We start from the raw sequence: 22,887 nt of genomic DNA on the forward strand, positions 1-22,887 counted from the left end.
GACGTGTTTGTCCTGGGGGAGGGAAAGTGTTATGAGCTGGAACCTAGGTTGTACAGTTACCCTCCCACTCTTATTTCTACACCTCCATGGTGGAGAGAGAAGGGGGAACATTCTGTCTGGGAACATTCTTCTTCAGGATGTCGTGGCAGACTGAGCCATCCTCACGGAAGGCTGATTTTCCTTTGATGGTTAGGAGTGATTAAATTTAGAACAGAGGTGTGAGGATTTAGGGTTTCCATTCTTTTGTTCTTCTCCCACATATATACTCTTGCAAGGAGAAATAGCAGTAACCTTCTGAATATAATTCTACTTGGTAGAGAGTGGGAACTCTGGTGGCATAGCGTGATTTAGTCAAGTGGAGGCCATTTAGGAAGAGTGTAGTGAAACACGGAATTTTTTTAAAGGTCTTCAGATAAGAAGCAGGGTGGCTCCTCCCCCAAACTCGGCCTTCCTATTTACTTTTGAACTGTTTCAGGTACTCCAGGATGTCTGACTTGACCGTGCTGATGGGAGTCCGGTGGAACCAGCGCATGACAGGGACTCCATCAGGCCCCACCAGGAACTTCTCAAAGTTCCAGCGGATGTCGTGGACCTTTACGGGATCCCAGGATATATGTCTGAATAAGCCCAGAACCTCAGAGGGGTGAGGGCAGGAGAGCTGGAGCAGAGATGGAACAGACAGACAGCATCATTTCTGTTATTTTCACCCACAGGGAATCCGCTCCCTCCCATGCCTAGATATTCTGATTTCCTGTGATTCTTAACAAATCCTCTGGATTGCCACCATGCCAACTATCAAGATGGTTGTAGATATAACAGCAAAAGTCTGTTCCCTCCTCCTGTTCCCCTGTGACCCCTGTGATCACAAAGCCACGCCACTGTGAGTAAGATACGTCACCTCTGTGGCTGTCAGTTTCCTTTTCTGCAAAACGAATGGTTTAGATTAGAATGCAGTTTCCCAGGTCTTAGGGCTCCTGGGCCAGTAGCATTCCAAAAATATCTTTGGGACCAACATGGAAGTCCAACATTTTTTTTTTTTTGTCAAATAATAAAACTTTTGAGAAACAACATCACTTTATCATTTAATTTAAAAAAAGATTATTGTAAGAATAAATTACATATAGGTCCTAATCTTAGAATAACCCTATGAGTCAGTTGAGTTTATGAAACCCTCCTTACACTGTCCTGTTCCCATTTTATATACGCTGAGGGTATATAAAAATCTCTATCTGAGTGAGTGCTGGCTTGCCATCCAGCATTTAGGAACAATTAACAGCTGGTGGTTAGAGACCCTGTCAGCCTTCAGTTCTCTGTATCTAAAAGTCAGTGTTTCATAAAAGGCACTTACTACATGGTATTAACCTATTGATTTCTACTTCCCCCTCTCCAGTAGGAACCCATCAAGGACTGGGGTGTCTTATCATTCTTTATATCCATATTATTTAGCAAACTGCCTCATACTCAGCAAATGTACTTTGAATGAATGAATGTCAATGAGCAAAAGAGGGTGGTCCTCAGAAACACAACCACTCTACATAGCCCTCCTCATCATGAAAGCCAGAATCTCATAAATACTAACAAATTAAACCTGGATCTCTATCCTAACATTGAGACCTCTTGCCAAGAGTCCAATGTCACTTCCAGGCATGAGCCTTGGGTCCATTTCCACCACACCAGCTCTCTGCTAGGAACGCTAGGAAAGAAGAGGTTTGGGTCAGTAATTCACTCACCTTCAAGAAGGTGAAGACCTTCTGTTCCTTCTCGCCATTCACGTCCCCTTTCTCAAAGAGCTGGAAGTTGGGTATGTATCCTCTCCCTGGACGGACATACCTGCAACGAGCCACAGCATTCCCAGGAAGCTCCAGAATGTAGGAGAGAAAGTCATGGTGGGCCACCAGGATGAGGGGTCACAGGAGGGGCAGGAAGAAGGAAAGATGTGGAAAACTGGGCTAGGAAGGGAAAATAAGCCCATTTCCTGACTTTGGGCTCCCTGATTCACGTAACGTTTCTCGTTCTGCTGTGCTCTCTGCGCTGCTCCTGTCCCAGCTGTGTCTGTGTTCCTGCGCCCCTGTGGTCCACCCAGATCTCACTCCCAGGGAGAAGGAGAGTCTCTGGACTCTGCCAGACTCACATCAGGATCAGACAAAGCTGCTGTCAGTTTGCAGGTGCCCCCAACCCACACCCACACTGGAGACCGAAGAAAGGTAGACAGGGGCCTCCTCTGGGGTTCCAAGCAGGCACTTACTTCAGCCCCGGAAGAATCTCTGAGTTCTCTCCTGGTTCCTGCTTTCCGAACTGGTTGCAGGGAAAGCCCAACACGACCAGGCCCAAGGGCTTCAGCTCCTCCTGAAGTGCATTCAGTTCTGTGGGTAGAGAAGGGACAGCAAGGAGGCCTGACTAGAGACTCTGCCTTGGGAGAGAACGATCTGTACTCATTTTCAGGGAAAGAGAGGACTAGGGAAGGAAAAATCTCTAGATGGGAAAGACTCTTAGTGGAAGGGCTGAAGTTAGATGCTGGCGCTCCAGACATGCATTCAAAAGCCCTTTATTATAGGGTAATATTTCCCAAATCTGTGGCACATCCAAATCAGCTGAGGGCCCTTTCTTAAAAATAAGGATGACCACGTCCCATCCCAGATAATTCTGATTCCCTTCTTATGAGACGGCCCCCAGTCACCTTTATTATTCAAAACCTCACCAGGTTCCTGTTGATTGTAGAAGTTGCAGCTGCTTATGGAAAGTGTATGGAGGTGTTATTAATGGGTTCAGTTTCAGGTTGACAAGATGCAAGTGTTCTGGAGATTTGTCTCATAAGAATGTGAATACACTTAACACGACTGAACAGTACACTTAGAAATGGTTGCAATTGTAAATTTTATGTCATGTCTTTTGTTAACCACATACGTACAAAAGCTTGCCTTCCCTGGTTGGTTAATTGCTAGGCTGAATCTTTCTTTTTAATTTTTTTTAAGATTTTATTTATTTGAGAGAGCGATCAGAAGAGGGGGTACGGTCAGAGGAAGAAGCAGACCCCCCACTGAGCAGGGAGCCCGATGCGGGACTCGATTCCAGGACTCCGGGAACCATGACCCAAGCCAAAGGCAGTTGCTTAACCAACTGAGCCACCCAGGCACATTGAATCTTTCTTTTTTAAAGGAAAAGACACAGATGAAGAGAATGGGCTTCTCTCCTCTGTACAGACTGGGTGCCCTGGGTGGAGCAGAGATAAACCTGACAGGTGCAAAGGGAACCAGAGAAATTCCAGGTCCAGCTTCCTGGTGTTCTTCAACAATCCTCAGGATGTTGAAGATACATTCTACCTAATGGTCCTCACTGACATGCCAAAACACAAGATCGCACCTAGCTTCTTTCACTGTTTTCCAATCTGCTCAGATTTTTATAATCAACCTCTCTATTAACGCTTTCTGGGCTAGGTGGCTACTCACTGTCAGTCCCACTGCACGGCCAACTGGTCAACTAGTACTTCCTCTGAGTCCTGTTTTTCTTCTCCTTTTCCTTTCCCTTTCCCTTCCTTTCCCTTCCTTTCCTTTCCTTTCCCTTTCCCTTTCCCTTTTCCTTACCTTTCCTTTCTTTCCCTTCCCTTCCCTTCCTTTCCCTTCCCTTTCCCTTTCCCTTTTCCTTCCCTTTCCTTTCTTTCCCTTCCCTTCCCTTCCCTTCCCTCTCATTTCCTTTCCTTTCCTCCTTTCCTTTCCTTTCCTTTCCTTTCCTTTCCTTTCCTTTCCTTTCCTTTCCTTTCCTTTCCTTCTTTATCTTTCTTTCCTTTTCACAAACTAGAGATTGCCTTCCTGATTCCATATGGTTCCTCAGTACCTCTCCCCCATCCTTCCCGCCTGTCTTCAGTCACTGTACGTGATCACTTCCTCCTGTCTTCCAGTCCTTAAGCAAACATTCCTTAGTGTCCTTGTCTGTTATGTACAGAGTGGGAACTGAATAAATTGATTTTTAAAGTCACTGTAAACTGGCAAAATGAATTACGGTCCAACATAATGTTATTCAGTCTTGAATGAGGAGATGGTCTGAACTCTAAGGTACTTTATTAATTAAAACAAAAAGTAAAGTGGCAAGTAGTATTTATATTATGCTGCAACTGTGGGGGGGGGGAGCAGAAAAAAAAACCTCTATCTATATATTTTGTATGCATGATAATACCAGTCATTTAGAGGGAGGGGGAAGGAGGTGGAAAGACTTCTCACTCTAGGCTTTTTGATTCCTATAATTTGTGAGACTTGTGAATATATTACCTATTCAAAACATAATCAAAATGAAGTTCTTGTTAGTTTAAATATAAGTCCCTCCGTTTCTGATAAAATTCATCCTATTCATTATTTTTTTTTTAAGTAGGCTCCACTCCCAGCATGGAGCCCACCACAGGGCTTGAACTCACGACCCTGAGATCAAGACACGAGTTGAGATCAAGAGCTGGACATTTAACCAATGGAGCTACCCTGGCCCCCTTTGTCCTACTCATTCTTCATTGTCTTCTAAACTCCATGGTCTGAGGTATGAGAAAGATAAAGTCCCTCCCTGAGTGACACACAGAGAGGAGGAGTCTAAGTCCGGGAGGCACTGAGTTGGAGTGGGAAGATTCGCCTCTCTCAGCACCTGCCCACCAGCTCTCCAGCCAAACACGGCTCCAGGTATAAAACCCCATCCCCCTCTCTCTGTCTTTGTAGGTTGCCTGTAAAACCCTGGACAAGCCTCAGAAACATCGATCCTGTCTCCGTATTTACCAAGGAGACTTCCGGAATCTGTGGAGAGGCTCCTAGTGCTCGGAGATTTATTGATTCTCCTGGAACTCCCAGGAGCAAAGTAGAGGCAGAACATAGGGAAGTAGTCGGCAAACTTTTTCTATAAAGGTCCAGGCAGAAAATACTTTAGACTTTGCCAGCCAGATGGTCTCTGTCACTGTTACCATCAAGTCCTCAGCCCGGCCTGGAGGCGTGAAATCAGTATGTAAGTGCAGGGCCATGGCTGTGTTCCCATAAAGCTTAGTTTACAAAAGCAGGCTGGCCAGATTAGGCCTGTGGCCTTTGCTTGCTGGCTCCTGACATCAGGGAGTGAAGTCACTTGATCATGAGGATCGATTCTGGTATGTAGAGAGAATATAATTCTAATTATGATTTAGAATATAATGAGCTGGAAACTTCCGTCCCGAGGAGATGTGGCTGTGAATTCTTACCAGGATACTGAGCTGTCAGGCCACAGTAGGTGGCCACGTTGACAAAGAGGACGGGCTTGCCGGCGTACTGCTTGAACTGAATGTGCTCCTTTCCATTCAGAGTGAGGGCTTCATAGTCATAGATTGTGCCTTTCACATCTTTGTAGCAATCCATCTGGAAGATTTAAAAAATGATGCTGTTAACGACAACAATTCCTAAACTCTGTGTAAGCTTTCGAAGCACTCAAAGAGTAGTACCTGTATCGACTGAAAGCAAACCAGGACAGTTGTCCACGGTGTGTGTGGACTGAGACTTAAGTCTTGTGACTTGGAAGCCACTGGTTTTTGAGCAAGCCACAGTCAAGCCTCCCTGTCCTGTTATCCTGGGGGTGGTAGGATACGAGGAAATGCGCTGGGATGAGGTGAACAGAGCAGAGGTTCATGGAATCGCAGGGAAGCCCTAGAAAGCAGTGGGCCAAAGAGGAATGCTCACTGTGCCTCTGTGAGAATGAGGCTCGCGTTGGCTCTGGACCGAAGGCATCCTGCCTGGACTCTCCCAGGGAAGGGAAGGTTCTGGATCGCTTACATACGTAGCGGAAAGAGCTCTGACCTGGGAATCAGAAGACAGCTCTGCTGTCAAGTCCTCCTGTGAACCTGGGCAGTTCTCATCCTTGACCCTCAGTTTCCCCACCGCTAAAATGAAGACATTCATCTAGATTCCGGTCAGGTCCTCACAGGGCCTTCCCGGTTCAACATTCTAGAACCTAGTATCAGCTGTGCCTTGAAGAGCGTTCTCTCTCCTGTCACTCGCTTGCTCGAATGATGGTCTGACAAGCCGCGGCCATGACACTGTAGCTCCCAGCGGCGGACGTGGAGAGCACCAATCCATCTGTCATTGGCACCAAAATCTGTCTGGCAGCACCGAGCTGCTGCAATATCAGCCCCCAGCCCGCCCCGTTCTGCTCTGGGAACTTAATCCTCGCCTTCATCACTGGCTCCATCGAGCCTGTTCCTCCCCAAGTCTCCTGAACATATTTGAGCAGAGTTCCAAGTAATACAGATAAATTCCATGTAACAGAAACAAGTTGTCCAGACATTCTCACTGCCTGTTTTAGGTTAAATTCCTCTGCAAGGCAGATCTCACCTTATTCTTCCTCCACTCTATCCATGTAGGGTCCGTGAAGGACCCCTTTTCCGACACTGGGAAAGCTGCTGCCAGTTGCTCATGGAGCACAGGGAGTATGAACAGAAAGTGTGAGAAGGAAGGCAGAGGAACTGATCGGAGAAAGGGGAGAAAGACATGATCTGATAAGGAAGGTCCAGGTAGTATTTATAGAATGCTGCAACAGTGGGGGGGAGCAGAAAAAAAAACCTCTATCTATATATTTTGTACACATGATAATACCAGTCATTTAGAGGGAGGGATAAAGATTAAACCAGGCTCCCCGGAAATCCAGTGGACTAGAAAGGATTTTAGCCAACACCACCTGTCCAGATGCAACACAAATGAAACCAGACTTCTCCAACCTTCTAGGCCAACTGCTTCTACCACTAGCTCTCCAGGCTCTGGAACTCGCTCCCTGCTCCTGGGCAGAAAGGTTCCTTCTCTCTGCAGGCTTTCGCACCTTTCCCTGAGTGCATACGCAAACACATACCAGCGAAACTGAGACATGCATAAAGAGAATACCATATGAAAGCATCCATCCGTTTCCATGATGCTGGGCTCTAACCTAAACATTTTTAAGAATTTGTCTCTTGGGCGCCTGGGTGGCTCAGTTGGTTGGGCGACTGCCTTCGGCTCAGGTCATGATCCTGGAGTCCCGGGATCGAGTCCCGCATCGAGTCCCGCATCGAGTCCCGCATCGGGCTCCCTGCTCGGCAGGGAGTCTGCTTCTCCCTCTGACCCTCCCCCCTCTCATGTGCTCTCTCTCATTCTCGCTCTCTCAAATAAATAAATAAATCTTAAAAAAAAAAAAAGAATTTGTCTCTTATTTTTTTCCTTTGCTACTGCAGTGAAATTTACTGGAAATCGTGTTGGGTAACCAGGGTGTGGGGTTTAGAGAGACTCTGGGCCGGGAGAGCCCTTCTCAGGCCAGCTTACTCGGGATACTCATTGCTGCTTCAGACATATTTATTTAAGTCCACATGATATATCTCCAATACCTCCAGACTCCGCTTTTTATTAAGCAAATGCTATTGCCCAGGTTCCAGGGGCTTCATACCCGATTAGGCAGCCTTGAGTAACAGAAAAGCCACACCAATTCTCAGAAGTAGAGAGTAGGGCGCCTGGGTGGCTCAGTTGGTTAAGCGACTGCCTTCGGCTCAGGTCATGATCCTGGAGTCCCTGGATCGAGTCCCTGGATCGAGTCCCGCATCGGGCTCCCTGCTCAGCGGGGAGTCTGCTTCTCCCTCTGACTCTCGTGCTCTCTGTCTCTCATTCTCTCTCTCTGAAATAAATAAATAAATCTTTAAAAAAAAAAAGTAGAGAGTAACCCAGGAGGTTTTCCCGTCAACTTCAGAGTGGCAGGAAGATCTTACCAGAGCTGCCTTTTACTGAACACATTCTATGTGTCATAATTATTGCTCACCTGCCCACAGGTAGATACTGTTGCCCACAAATTTATAATGAGAAATCCCGAGGCTAACAAAGGCGAAGGGACTTGTTCAAGACAGAAGTGATCGCCCCTCTACACGGATGAAAGGTTGCTTGCCTCTCGCTTCATGATTCCATTTTGCCTCCAAGTCATCCAGATCATTGTCGCCCTTCCCAGAGCTGCCCCTCCCTTTGCTATACACACAGTTCATCAATAAGGCAACTGAGCCATGAACTGGGACTAGACTGAGGCCAGAACCCAAGACTCCTGATCCTAAATCCAGTTGCTTTAGACCTCCAATTATTTATTTATTTATTTATTTGAGAGAGAGAGAGAGAGAACAGGGGCATGGAAGGGGGGGAGGGGCAGAGAGAAGCAGACTCCCCGCTGGGCTCAGTCCCAGGACCTGAGATCGTGACCTTAGCTGAAGGCAGATGCTTCACCAACTGAGCCACCCAGGCACCCCTAGACCTCCAATTATTTTGCCTGTGTTTATGTTTCTCTGATTAACTCTCTGACTTTATCCATCCCTAAAACTTCCACTGCCTTCCCGTGCCCCAGGCCCAGCTCTGATGTAAATTAAGTACTGGTGTAGCTGGAAGAGTATCCACGCCACCCTAACTAGAGATGCAGGAGAGCAAGGACCACAGTAAGGAGACTCTTCCCTACCTGTATTCAGCTCAAGGAACACCCATTTCTAGGACCAAAGAAGAGTCAAGAAGAAAAGAAAGGTTAATGGAAAACCCCAAGAAGAAAGAAAGCAGAGGTCAGAGTCTTACAAGAATGACTGGAGCAGGACAAAACAGTAACTTGACCTTGGAACCCTACCCCGCCCTCTCTGGAGGTCACTCACCTTCATCTTCTCAGGCTTGGCATTTGTCTGTGTAAAGCTGACTAGCAGAAGAGGAACAAGGTAAGAGGCCCTTAACTGTGCAGTCATGACTAGTGTCTATAGATCTAGTCTTTGAGGCTGAGATCTCGCACGCCTGGCAGCCTTTTGATATGCTAGCCAAGCCTGCGCAGGCCAATCGCAAGGTGGCAAGGATTTCTGGGGCATGAGTGGGGACGTAGAATTTAAACCACATCCTCACCCACACACACCCCCGTGGGCATTCAGTGCTCACCGGTGCGATGCGGACCTGAGACTCACATAAATTCTGGCAGAATTATGAAAAGGTGAGGGCAAGCGTCCATGGTCCTTGAAGACTACTGTGTGTTTTAACGGAGTGGATAGTAGGGTCCAGACGCAGACAGTGCCTCCCCAGCATTGCAGTGGGGTGGCTGCAGACGGGACGACAGAGATTCCAAATACCATTCTTAATCTCATGATGTGTGGACCACCTAGGACCTCTCCAAGAGAGCTGGAAGGAAACTGGCCCCAAGGAGGGAAAAATATTCTCAATATGTGCGAAGGAAGCCCATTTCTATGTTCATTATACAACTGCCTTCAACTGCTGACAAATTAGCAAGGAAAGCAACCAGCCCTACAGACAATGGGCAGCAGAAAATAAGCCAAACCGCATCTGAGCTGGGATACAATGTTCTCCTCACCAATAATCAAAGAAATGATGCATTCCGTATTTATCAGATTGGCCGAAGTCACCTAGGTGTCATGCATCTGGTCTAGGAGGTTCTTGCGCACCAGATTGGGGAGGGGACGAGCGGCCGCCAGTTTTCTGGAGGATAATCCACCATTAAAAATGCTCTTAATCTCCGGGAAGCCCCAGGGCCTGAGAAGGATAAGGGCAGGAGACACGAATTCCTCTAAGAAGAAAAATGCCACCATTGTTCGAATGCAGTTCCTAGTAGCCCAATAGTCTCCACTGACATGGGGACTAACAGGGGACCCAGACCTGGAGCCTAGGAATTGCTGGATTTCCCACTTGCATAATATATTTACCCCCCCCCACACCCCCCCAGGGAGGCTTATCAAGATCTTCCTCCCTCTTGTGTACAATACTGTCTACTTTTGGACCTTGAGTGCTGGGATCTGAGCTCATCACACTCCCGAATTCATGATCATTTGTCCTTGCAAGGCCCCTCTCTTGTTTTGTGTATTATTCCCAGGCTTTAGCTCCCAAACCCCATTCTCCCCCGCCATGGGTAAAATATGTTTAATATTCCTATTGTTTGTTTTCTTGAAAATCGTGTGCATTCCTCATCAGATTATTAGCCCCTTGAAGCTTAAAACATCACTTACTCCCCCCCCCATTTGGACGTCACATTCAAAGGGTTGAGTTAATCAAACTCTTAAATTTATGGCACTTTATCATCATTAGGCTGTGCGATGCCTGTCTTATTATATATATATATATATATATATATATATATTTTTTTTTTTTTTTAAGTAGGCTCCACACCAGCTCGAACTCACGACCGTGAGCTTGAGACCTGAGCCGAGATCAAGAGTCGGACACTTAACCCACTGAGCACTCAGGCGGCCCTTATTACATTAATTTTATTTAAATTGGTTTTTGTCCCCCATCCACTCCCACTGTCGGGGGAGCTGGCAGGGAAACAGCTCTGCAGCCTGGAAGGCTGGCGGCCCCGGATGACAAGCGGGCAGATGCCTAAACAAGGGGGAATGTTCGTGGGGTCTTGGAATCTCGGGTAGGCCACCCCCTGGGTGGAAACTCCAGATTCCCTGAGGAGGGTCGGGCTGCTTCCCGCCACCTCTCTTCCCTCAGCCTTCCCCCCAGAGGGTGTGCGAGCCAGCTCGGCTAACTCCCCGGGGCTGAGACGACACAGCCGTCCCCAGCGGTAAGCCCCCGTCCCCCCAGCCGGGCCGCCCTCCCCAGGGCCGCACAGCGCTGCCTCCACCTTCTGGAAACTCAGTCCCGTCGGGCTCAACGCTCCGACTTGGGCATTTCTGAGCTCTCTTGGAAAACAAGCTTTTGTTCTCCCAGATTCCCCATCTCTACTCAGAGGCCTCCAATCTGGTGGGGGGAGGAGGGAGCCTAAAACATGACCTCTGACCCAGCCTCGAAGCTCCCCCCCCCCAGAGGTGGCTGAGCCGGGTTTCCTGTTTGGTGTGTCTGCCCCCCCACCGGTCCCCGCTCTCTGGGTTCATAGAATGATGGAGATTAAAGCATCGAGCCTCAAGAGTCATGTTTTTAATTGTTCCTTCCCAAGCTGTGTGACCAAAGTCTGCGCCTCTGGTTCTTATTTGTAAAATTCGGAGAATAATGTGACCTGGACCAGCCCTGGACGTGGCCCCAAGGTAAACATCCCATGTTTACTCAACAGATGACGAAACCGGCGCCCAAGTAGAAGAACCGATTTCCCCAAAGTCCTGTGAAACTGCACCCTGCCCCCGCCTTTCTGTTTTAAATCCCTTGCTCTCTCTGCCGTTTTATCTTTGCTCAGGACACAAGAACTCCCGGAGTAGAAGAGAAACTTTCATTACAGACTCTGCCTCACGGGTCAGATCAAGTGGCCTAAAATCTCCCCAAGCCTCTGTGTCCCACTGCTGTAGTCTCTGTCCGGGAGAAGAGTCTCTGGAAACCTCCACCGGAGGCCTGGGGGGGGCACTTCCCGTCTTGGTCCACAGCTGCTGCCTCATCTTCCACCCTCCGCTAGAGCCGCTGATCAAACCCCATCGTTTCCTTTCCGGAAAGTGGGAATAATCTGCTTGTCTTCTCTCTTCCAGGCTCTTCCTTTCCTGCAGCCGCTCGAGCCTCGAGACACCTGCCTGCTGACATGGCTCCACGGAGGAAGTCAGGCTAACCAGGTTGGGAGAGCATCACACCCGGACGGGCAGGTACCCAAACCTCTCCTTTCAGCGCCTCAACCCCCCTCCCAGGACGCCCTCCTGCGATTCTCGGCACACAAGCAAAAATCCACCGACTCCCTAAAACACATCTCTTTGGACTTACATTCTTGATCTTGGAGGTCGGTAATTCTGAGTACTTTGGGATTCTACCTCCCTTGCTCCAAACCATCTCTATATGTATGCCCACCGAGAGGCAGGGGAGGGCAATTTTATCAAACAAGATTTTAAGTGGACGTGTTTGTGACCTGAGCCGTAACTTTAAGGCGGAAAGCCTGTCCGGATCTAAATTGGCCATAAACTCTTGTCACTTTCCGACTTTAAAAATCCTACAATTGCAAATAGACCATAATCTTCAGTAGACAGGGTGGCAAAACCCCCTATGTCTCAACCACTCCTGCCCTTTGCCACACAGACTCCAACTTCTCCTTGAGCTAGGGCTCGTGGGAGGAGAATTTTCTTGCCCGAGGTCACGCAGCTAGTGAGCGGCAGCTTAAACACCCAAAGCCCCCAGACTCCTTGGCCTAGCCTGTTAAGGACTTGATCCTACCTGGAAATCAATACCAAGTTTCTTGTGTTTTAGCTAAAAGTGACAGAAGTTTGTGCCTTTGATCATAAAGGAAACAAGTTCCACTTTTGCCGAGATGCTGTCCACCTCCTCCTCCCAGATTCAAACCCAGACTTGGCAACCCAAACCTGACCTAGAGATTTTTGTCCCCATTTACATGGGGACAGATATACTTGAATATTTTCCCTGAATTAGATCATCTCTTTGGGCATCTGGGATCCCCACGCAGAACTCCAGGATTTTCCTTACTCTGGGTACAAGTGTGAGGCCTAAGACCCATTCCTAAATCTGCAACTTTAAAATAATATTGCGTATGTTTATATAATATTTGTAGTTCACAAATCTCCTTCCCATAGTGATCCCACTGAGCCCTCCCAGTGAGCCCTTTGCATACGGAGGACACGCATTCCTTGCTTGAATTTGCAATGGAAAAGTGAAGTTCACAAAGGGGACTTGACTTGCGCAAAGTCTCAGAATAGTGTAGACCTAGACCATAAACTTGCGTTTTTATTTCAAATCCATCTGTCTCTCCACTCTCGGCTCCATTCCCCATGAAACATGTTCGGAAATGAAGGAAAGTCCTTGAGAGACCACTGTCCTTTTGCATTTAATTTTCATCCTCAGGTTTCCTTAACCTTCTGACTTCCTTCCCCAAACATGCTGAGGTCTGGGGCTCTCCTCTGGTCGAGCCTGGCCGTGGCCCTGGGCCTTCACAGAGGCGCTGGCCTGGCGCTCGGACTGGACTTTCGGAGGGGTGTGTCACCCGCGCCCGCCTCCTCCCCCGGCCTCCAAGGAGGAGGAAGGCTGGAAGAGATCTGCTCCTCGGGGGTTGGGCTGGGGCGGCACTAAGAGGAAGGCTGTGTGCTCCCCCAGGCAGTGTTCTTGTCTGTTACTCCGGCCCTAATGGGCTGGGGGAGGGCGTGGGAGAGAGCTCGCTGTCCGTGCACAACCACCGGAAGCTGAGGAACCCACACCGTTCAAAACCCGAGCCCTCCCACCTGCAGAGCCTCCAGTCTGTGCCTCAGGCCCTTGCTGCTCCCAGGGAAGGAATAAATACCCACCACATCCACGAGCACACGCTGCGGCCTTCACCAACGACTGGAAGAGGCTGTGAGGCATTGGGAAAACACCTCCCTAGGCCTCAGTTTACCCACTTATAAACCAGAAAATCTCCAAAGTCCCTTCTAAGGCTAACATTCTCAGTTTATGTTCCCAGCTTTTGAGAAATTCTGATCGCCTCCGAAGCTGATTGGATCGTTTTGTTTTTTTTTTTTATCCCTACACGATTGGGAAACAAAAGTAAGAATCAAGAAATCTTACAATTTCGAGCTCTACTGTGTCCTATAGGTCATATAGGTTTTCCAGGCCACAACTGTATGCGTGAGAACCCGATGCTCAGGAAAGTGGAAAGATTGCCTGTCCAAGTTCAAGGCCAGGGCCAGACAGACACAGACTCTCTATCCATGTTGCAATCAGATGAGATGCAGAACAACAGATTCGAGACCGAGACCACTTGGCTTCTCCGCTCCCATCCTACAACCTGCCGGCCCGTGGCACCTGAGGGAGGGCATCAAGGGCAGTGGGAAACAGCAGGAGTTGACCTCGAACCTCCCTGCAGTCGTCCCAGGGACACCCAGGGACAAGGTGGGCTCTCTTTCGGGCTAAGACCAACAGAGGCAGGAAATACTCACAGATGAAGTGGTATGATGCTCGGGATTTGCTTCAAAATGACTCTTTTTTTTTTTTTAATAATTTTTTTTAAAGATTTTATTTATTTATTTATTTGAGACCGAGAGAATGAGAGAGAGAGAGCACATGAGAGGGGGGAGGGTCAGAGGGAGAAGCAGGCTCCCCGCCGAGCAGGGAGCCCGATGCGGGGATCGATCCGGGGACTCCAGGATCATGACCTGAGCCGAAGGCAGTCACTTAACCAACTGAGCCACCCAGGCACCCCAAAATGACTCTTTGAGAATGTGTCTGTGTGGGTGGGGGGGGTGGTGGTGGGGAAAAGTGCATGTGGATCTAGACGAATGAAATTAGCCAGCAGCTGTGCCTATCACGGCTGACGTGAGTAATATGTACGTGAGGTGAATCATACTCTCCTCTCTACCTTTTGTACATGTTTGAGATTTTCAGTAATAAAAGTTTTAATTTAAAGTAACACGCTGGAGACGCCTGGGGTAGGGGACTTCTTAAAACTAATGGATAGAAAAGGAATAGAGCAGGTCAGAGGGTAAATAAGATAAGCAGGGAGGGAAGGGGAAGGAAGGAAGAAGACAGAGAAACAGCAGGACTTCCGTGAGCAATAACTAAGTCCTTATTCCCTGCCAGACATTTCCGGGGATAAATTCTTAATCTTTATTTTAAAAGTCAGTATTATTATGTTCTTTTCCAAAAAAGAAACGAATACATAAAAATTACATAACTTGCTCAATATTGCATAGCTAGAAAAAACTCAAAGCCAGGTCTGTTTAAATCCTAAATCCAAATTTCTTACCCTGTACACGATGGGGAGGGAGGAAAAGAGAGAGCAATTGTAGACATTGAAGAGTAGAAAGTGTAGAAATGGGGAAAAAAAATAGGAGAAAGAATGAGGATCAGTGAATTCAGCATCAGGGACTGGGCTGATAAGAAGGCCTCCCAGAGTCATTCCTGGATCCACAGGCAGCAAGGGCTGGTTTTGCTCAACCTTGACCCTTCTGAGGAATGATTAATCTGTCATCAGGATAAGTTCATAGAAAATCTGTTGTGCCGTCTGCTGAGCTTGCTGTGGAGGGAACACAAATTCGGCAGTCCCTGTCCTCTGCTGGTGCCTGCACCCAGGACCTCCCAGACATTTGTGACTGGCCCTGCCACTAACTTCTTGTGAGTGTGTGTGGGTGTGTTTGCAAGCTAAATTATAGCAGAAAGGGAACAAGGAAGAGATAAATACAGAACTCGAAGAAAGTATAGGTTAATCGTTGACAACAAGAAAGCAATGTTACTTCACGTCGACTTTGCTTCTTTCTTCTCCATTAAGAAAAATATATATTTAAACTTAAAAGAAGAAAAAATGCAAGACAAAGAGAATTTAAAGTTAAAACCAGGGATTAAGAAAAGCCATCCACTGGTATGTGAATTTGTGGACACAAGCCAGACAGATATTTCTCAAGATGAAAATTAAAACCATAACTTAACCTGCACTGGTTCTGTAATCAAAGGGGGTGTTCAAATATTAAACCTGCCGAACCCGCACAACCAATTGGAACAAATGCTGGCCTCCAAGAGATGGTGTGTGTGTTCCCATATAATCCTGCCCACATCACAAGAAGCAGATGTCCTGATAGACACTCAGATGAGCTGATTTTCCAAGGGGGGGGGGAATTGGACTTTAGAACCTAAAGAAATTCTACAGCCATTGCTGCCATTTAGGACATGTTTTATTTTATTTTATTTTATTTAAAGCTTGTTTATTTGTTTGCTTCTAAGTAACCTCTACCCATCGTGGGGCTCAGACTCATGACCCCCAGACCTGCCAGGCGCCCCTGGGACATGTTTTAAACAGACTATTAATACACATGTGGGTGCTGGATGACGCTGTATTCCAGCAAGGGGTTACCAAAAGTCAACCACAAGCATCTTAACGTTGTCAGTTAAACTCTAGGTCTGGGCAGAATGTTCCGCACTTCGCCTCTCTCTGCCCTGCAAACTTAGATTTTATTTCGTGGACGGTACAAGACGTATGCTGGTCAAATGCACAGATCATTGATAGCCAGTAAAAATAGCTATTATGGACAGATTAAGATTGAAAAGTTCCATTGCCTGGGTGGATAGACTAAAAGAGGCACCAGTATCATTATGGCAAAATTCATATAAACTTAGATTGACTTTTACTTGACATAAAGTCAAAAGTGAATCAATAAAAATAAAAAATAAAAATCCATGAACTAATAGTGTTTCGATGATATTAGAGAAAATAATGCTATCTTGGACTACGTTGATTAGTGCACAGCATTCCAAAAACTGTGCTTTTAATTGTTCAGGTCAGATCTGAAATAATGTTTCTACCTGTGGACAGAACAAATTAAAATGTAAGTTAATAGGGGCACCTGGCTGGCTCAGTGAAAGAGCATGTGACTCGACCTCGGGGTGGTGAGCTAGAGCCCCATGCTGGGTGTAGAGATGACTTAAATAAAGAAAACTTTTAGGGGCACCTGGGTGGCTCAGTCGTTAAGCGTCTGCCTTCGGCTCAGGTCATGATCGCGGGTCCTGGGATCGAGCCCCGCATCGAGCCCCCCCATCGAGCCCCGCATCGAGCTCCCCGCTCGGCGGGGAGCCTGCGTCTCCCTCGCCCACTCCCCCTGCTTCTCCCTCTTCCCCTCCCCCTGCTTCTCCCTCTTCCCCTCCCCCTGCTTCTCCCTCTTCCCCTCCCCCTGCTTCTCCCTCGCCCGCTCCCCCTGCTTCTCCCTCTTCCACCTCCCCTGCTTCTCCCTCGCCCACTCCCCCTGCTTCTCCCTCTTCCCCTCCCCCTGCTTCTCCCTCGCCCGCTCCCCCTGCTTGTGTTCCCTCTCTCACTGCCTCTCTCTGTCAAATAAATAAATAAAATCTTAAAAAAAAAAAAAAAAAAGATTAAAAAAAAATAGGCTGTTAAATCTATGGCCGTGTTTCCCCACTTGGACTTCCCAGAGCTGCTCAGAGCACTTACAGGGTCAGGATGGTGACGAGGCCTAGGAATCTGAGCCCCGCTCGCTTTCCCGACCCGCTTTAGGGCTCGTGCCCCCGCCACACTGGCCTGTCCGGGCTTCTTCAGCGCGCAAGGCTCGCTCTCACCCGGGTCTCCACGCAGGCTGCCGACAGCCTGGGCCCCTTCCCACCCCTTCCCCACCCGCTTCTTCCTCCGAATCGCATCTCCCCCTGGTTCAGGTCTCACCCCGCTTCTCCCCTCCACGGGGAGACCCGGGTCACTCGGGGTTCCGCTCTGTGACACCATCTGCAGTTTTCTTGACAGGGCTTATCGAAGTCTGTCACTTTCCTGCTTATTTAATGAAATATTTAATGAAATACATGTGTGCTGATTTGTGGTCTACGTAATCCATGGGTGCAGGTTACTTTGATTTGTCTAAAAGGCACCCACCTGTATTTATGAGGGTCTTAATAAACATTTGTTGAATGAATAAGTAGATCTCTAGATGTTTCAGAGTAGTAGTTGGTAAAACGTAAGCAGTTTTACAGATCTATTGAAAACGATGGGCTCCTCACTCTCTCTAGAAAATGACAGTACACACTCTGGTCATAATATCAAGGGGTCCCTGATTCCTCAATACTCATTGCTGTCTATAGCTATGTTGGTTTGTTTAAAACACCAGGAACAGAAAATCTTTTCCTCTGAGGATGATGTGGGTTTCATCCAGAAACTGATAGGAGTAGATGCTCTGGCCAAGTAATATTCTGCCAGTTTCCCGTTTATTCGGAGGCTTTGAAACAATGACAGAGAGCCCTGGAAGCTCAGAGTTTCTCTCTCATCACTGGCTATTGGTTTGGGCTCCAGTCTGAAAAACCACACCCTTCTGTAAGGCCGCCGCTGTGCGGTCCGAGGCCCCATATGTACCCGCTGAAGGAGCAGCACCCTCATCCGTCTCCTGAACTCAGGATTAGTGCACTTAAATAACACTCCGTGCTTTTGTATGTCTGTGGCATTGAAGCTTGGTGGACAGAACAGTTCTGGGATCGATGACCTCGTACAAGCAACACGTTTATAATAAGGCCTCTGTTCACTCATCTACGCATGTGCCACGGCTTCCCTGGGACCTAGACTAACCAAGCTCAGCATGCTAAAACAAGGAGACGACACTTCTAAAGTACCCAGCGTGTCTTTGCTGGAGATCCAAGAAGAGGAATCACCTTCCCAGCGAACTCGTGGAAATACGTGGTCGGTCAGCAGAAAAGCACAAGCGGGCTCTTCTGGTTGATCCTGTTACTCGGCTCTCCACGTTCATTGAGCTTCATGCTCTTTGTGCCAATGTGATCAAGTCCATACTTCTCGGCAGAACCGTTCAAACACTTCAGGCCAAGGCTTTAGCCTGCCTTTCCTGACATGACCCCTCCCGTAACCCCCTGTCTTGGCTAAATGAGCTCCAACCTAATGGGAATGCTCACTCTTCCCTGAAAAAAAGGAAATTATTATTTTCTCCCACTAAATAAATAGTATACACGTATTTTAAATGTATTATCTCCTTCTTTGACACATCTATGTACTTGTGATCCTGACAAACCCCTCTGCATAATAGCTACATATGTTGAACAAAATATTATAAGCACCTGCACTCTGATGAATTGGATGAGCAGAATTTCATAAGTTTCTTTAGTCATTTAAAAATATTTTCTACCTAAAAGATATCTGATTCCTCCTCAAATATCAGTAAAAAAACTCTAAAATTTTCTAACATTCACTCCATAATCAAAATCATCCAACAGTTCCTAAACTGACTATAATTTTCGTTCAAACTGGGATTCATTCAAGGTTCACGTTTTGATACTGATTGCTAATGTATTTTTCACATCTTTTACTTTAAATCTAGAACCATCCCACTAAAGTGCTTTTTTTTAGGGCATCTTTGAAGATACAAGTCCAGTTGTCCCGAGGCATAGCCCATATTTTTGTTTGTCTCATTGTTTCCTCAATCAGTGCTATTTATCTGGGTCTCTTATATTTCTTGTTTTGGAAGTGAGGTCAAAGACTTGAATGGACAGAGATTTTGTATATGACATAAGGTAGAGGTAATATTTTAATTTTTTTCCTGATGGATATCCAATTGAATTGTCACTATTTATTTAAAAAACCATCCTTTCTTTTTCTATTACTTTGCAGCGTGCTCTGTCATAAGTCAAGTGTTCCGATGTGTACGTCTGTTTCTATTTCTTTCCATTGCTCTGGTCGTCCTTAAAATTAGCAATGTTTAATGTAGCTTTTAATGTGCAATTATATTTTATAAGCAAGTTCTCCTACCCCCCCTCAAAAGTCTTGACTATTTTTGACCATTTGCACTTGTATTTAAATTTCTTTTTTTCCAGGTTTTTTTATATTTAAGTTTTTATATTTTTATTCCAGTATAGTTAACATACAGTGTTATATTCATTTCAGGTGTACAATATAGTGATTCAGCAATTCTATACATTACTCAGTGTTCATCATGAAGTGTCCTTTTAATCCCCACGACCTATTTCCCCCATTCCCCCACCCACCACCCCTCTGGTGACCCTCAGTCTGTTCTCTAGAGTTAAGAGTCTGTTTCTTGATGTGTCTCTTTTTTTCTTCTTTGTTTGTTTTGTTTCTTAAATTCCACATATGAATGAGATCTTATGGTATTTGTCTTTCTCTGACTGACTTATTTCACTTAGCATAATACCCTCTAGTTCAAATGGCAAGATTTCATTCTTGGTAATGGCTGAGTAGTATTCCTGTGTATGCGTGAGTGTGTGTGTGTGTGTGTGTGTAGAGTGAGAGAGAAACAACACATCTTCTATATCCATTCATCTATCGATGGACGCTTGGGCTGCTTCCATAACTTGTCTACTATAAATAATGCTGCCATAAACACCAGTGTGTATATATCCCTTTGATTTAGTGTTTTTGTATTTTGGGGGTAGATACCCAGTAGTGCAACTACTGGATTATAGGGTAGCTCTATTTTCAACTTTTTGAGGAACCTCCATACTGTTTTCCAGAGTGGCTGCACCAGCTTGCATTCCCACCAACAGTGTAAGAGGGTTCTGCATTTTCCGCATCCTCATTAACACTTGTGTTGTTTCTTGTGTCTTCAATTCTAGCCACATTGAAATTTCTTAATCATTTTTTCAAATTCCACAGAAATTTAGGAATTTGGGAAATTTGGGACTTTGCTTGGGATCGCATTGAATCTACAGAATGGTTTGGGTAGAAATGACATTCTTACATCATTGACTCATTCATTAACGTGTATACTAAAAATTAATTTAGGACTCCTCAAACATGTACCAGTTAAGACTTACATTTCTCATCAAAGCAATCTAGGACACCTTTTGCTAACTTTACTGCTGAGTATTTGATTATGTTATTTTTAACAATTAAGCTTAATTTTAGTGGTTTATGAAAAGTATATAGAAATATAGTGAATTTTGTATTAATTTTTTATCTAACAACTTTGCTAAAGTCATAAAATATTAATAATTTATTGCTAGTTTCTTTTTAAATTGTATGTTCACAGGGTATACTAATGACAATTTCATTTGTTTCTAATCTTTGTACATTAAATTTCCCTCTTTTGCCTTAAATTCACTATCTAATTCTGCCAATACATTATTGAATTGAGGAGTAACAAAGACATCCCTTCCTTGACTATTATTTCAGGGGGTAATGATGAAATATTTCACCATTAAGTATGATATTTGTTGTGGATCTGTGTTAGATCCTCTATCAGGTAGAAAAGGTCTCTTCTATTCTCAGCTTGCTATGAGTTTAAAATATGAACCAATGCTGAATTTTATCACATACTTTTTGAAGTACATATTGAGATGACCATGTGACATTATTTTGCTAAAATGGTATATTAATTGCTTGACTTTGAATGTTAAACCATTTTTGCTTTCCTGGGGGGAGAAATACAACTCTATATTGCTTCGTTGGTTTACTAAGATTTTGTATAGGATTTTTGCAACTACGTTCATGAAAAAGATTGAGCCTATGGTTTTTCTTTCTCGTAATGTCCTTGTCACATTTTGACAGTATGGCTACACTATTCTCATAACATGATTCAGGACTCTTTCTTTTGTTATCCTCTGGAAGATTTTTTGTAAGCTCATGATTAGTCCTTCCTTAAATATTTGGTAGAATTTACCAGTGGAGTCATCTATACCTGGAAAATTCTTTGTGGAAGTTTTTTTAAAAATAAATCAAATATCTTTAAGCATTGAATTATTGTTCATATTTTGTATTTATTACAGAAATAAATATGGAAAAGATACAGTTATATCCTTTTACTATTTTGCCCATTTCATTTAAACTCATAAATTCATATATTCATCAGCAAATTGTTCATGATATGTGTTCTTACCCCCTGTAGAATCTGAGGTGATGTCTCCTTGTCCATTTCTTTTTTTATTATTATCAAGGGAACTCCACCCCCAACGTGGGGCTTGAACTCACAACCTCAAGATCAAGAGTTACATGCTCCACCAACTGAGCCAGCTAGGCCCTTTCTTTTTCCACTTCTAATATTAGCTATTTGTGCTTTCTCTCTGTTTTTCTTGATCACTTTGCCACAGAGTTACCAGTAACAGTAATCTTTTTAAAAAGTTTTTTTTATTAAATCAGCCTCTTTTCTATTTCATTAGTTCTCGCTTCTACCCTTAACAGTTCCTTCCTTTCATTTTCTTTAATTTCCTCCATGCATCCCATGTGTGCAGCCCAGAATGTTTGCCGTCATAGTTTATTTATCATTCAGCTCAAAATACTTCCTAGAGTCCAGAAGCAGGCCATGGAGGACATAAGAACGGAGGAGAGGTAGAAAAACAGCCCATTATCTGAAGGAAATCAAGGACACATTGGAAAGCTATTAGCGTTGGAGGCCCCTACTCTGAGGCAGAGGCCCAACCAATGTGAGATGTATTTTCAAAGCATAAAACTTTTTTTTTCCAGGAAAAAATATTTTATAATTTCCATTCTGATGTCATCTTATAAACATACATTTTTTTATGGTATCGTCTTTAGTTTCCATGCATATAGGAATAGTCTAGTTATTTGTTAGTTGAATAACAGATTAATTGCCTGTGGTCAGAGAATATGGTCTGTATCATTTCAGTCTTTTGAAATGTATAGATAGTTGGTTTGTAGCCCAGCATATGGTCGATTTTTGTAAATATTCCAAGTTTGCTTTAAAATATTTTGTACCCTGCAGTTGTTGGATGTTCTATATATGTCTGCTAGGTCTAATTTGATAAACACACTGATTAAATCTCACCTATCATTACTCATTCCTACTTGTTCTACTACTAAAAAACGTATGTTAAAGTCTTCCACTGTGATGTGCAGATTTATTTTCTCTGCAGATTTCTGTCAATTTTTAATTTATATATTATTAGTTATGTTATTAGGTGCTTACAAATTTACAGTAACTATTATCTTCCTGGTGAATTGTATGCTTAATCATTACAAAAACTTTCTCTAAATCCTTGGCTATCCATTTCTTAAAGTCTACCTTATCTCAAAACAACACAGCTAATTTTATTTTGGTTTATTTATGCTTAGTAACTCTTTCCCATCCTTTTACTTTCAAGCATTATATATTTTTCTGTGTTAGGTGTGAAATTTTTCTCTTCTGTTCTCTATCCCATATTCTCTCTTTCTAGGTTTCTTTTGAACTGTTTGGTATATGTTTACTCCCCCTCCTCCACTGCCATAAGGTTGGTGGTTATATACACTTTGATCGTTCTTTTAGATTACAAAATGCACCTGGGATATATCAGATTCTAGTCATGAATACTTTGCCTTTTCCCCCTCTCTTTCTAGGCAATGTAAAGACCTTAGAATTTTATAACACTATATCCACACTCTTGAATTATATAATTATATGGTATATTACTGGTGTGATCAAACAGAGATACATATTACCTATCTAAATATATGAAGAGAAAGATGTTGTTTACATAATCAATCTCCATAATGCATTTACCACGATGGTTAATTTTATGTCAACTTGATTGAGTCCTGGGGTGCCCATATACTTGGTTGAACATTATTTCTGAGTCTGTGAGAGTGTTTCCA

At 44.9% G+C, this 22,887-nt stretch overlaps 1 protein-coding gene across 1 annotated transcript; it reads right to left on the minus strand.

Moving 5' to 3' along the window:
* Positions 1-451: 451 nt before the first annotated feature.
* Positions 452-8,713, minus strand: GPX5 (glutathione peroxidase 5). The gene is made up of 5 exons (XM_045866219.1): positions 8,627-8,713; positions 5,201-5,354; positions 2,246-2,363; positions 1,731-1,830; positions 452-658 (listed from the first exon to the last, which is right to left on the minus strand). The coding sequence occupies exons 1-5, from the start codon at positions 8,711-8,713 to the stop codon at positions 452-454; spliced, it is 666 nt and encodes a 221-aa protein (XP_045722175.1).
* Between the last annotated feature and the right edge of the window lie 14,174 nt (positions 8,714-22,887).

This window comes from Mirounga angustirostris, unplaced genomic scaffold (genome assembly GCF_029215605.1).
Source record: "Mirounga angustirostris isolate CCGP_5_RB_7025 unplaced genomic scaffold, mMirAng1.0.hap1 SCAF_8, whole genome shotgun sequence".
Classification (NCBI taxonomy): Eukaryota; Metazoa; Chordata; class Mammalia; order Carnivora; family Phocidae; genus Mirounga; species Mirounga angustirostris.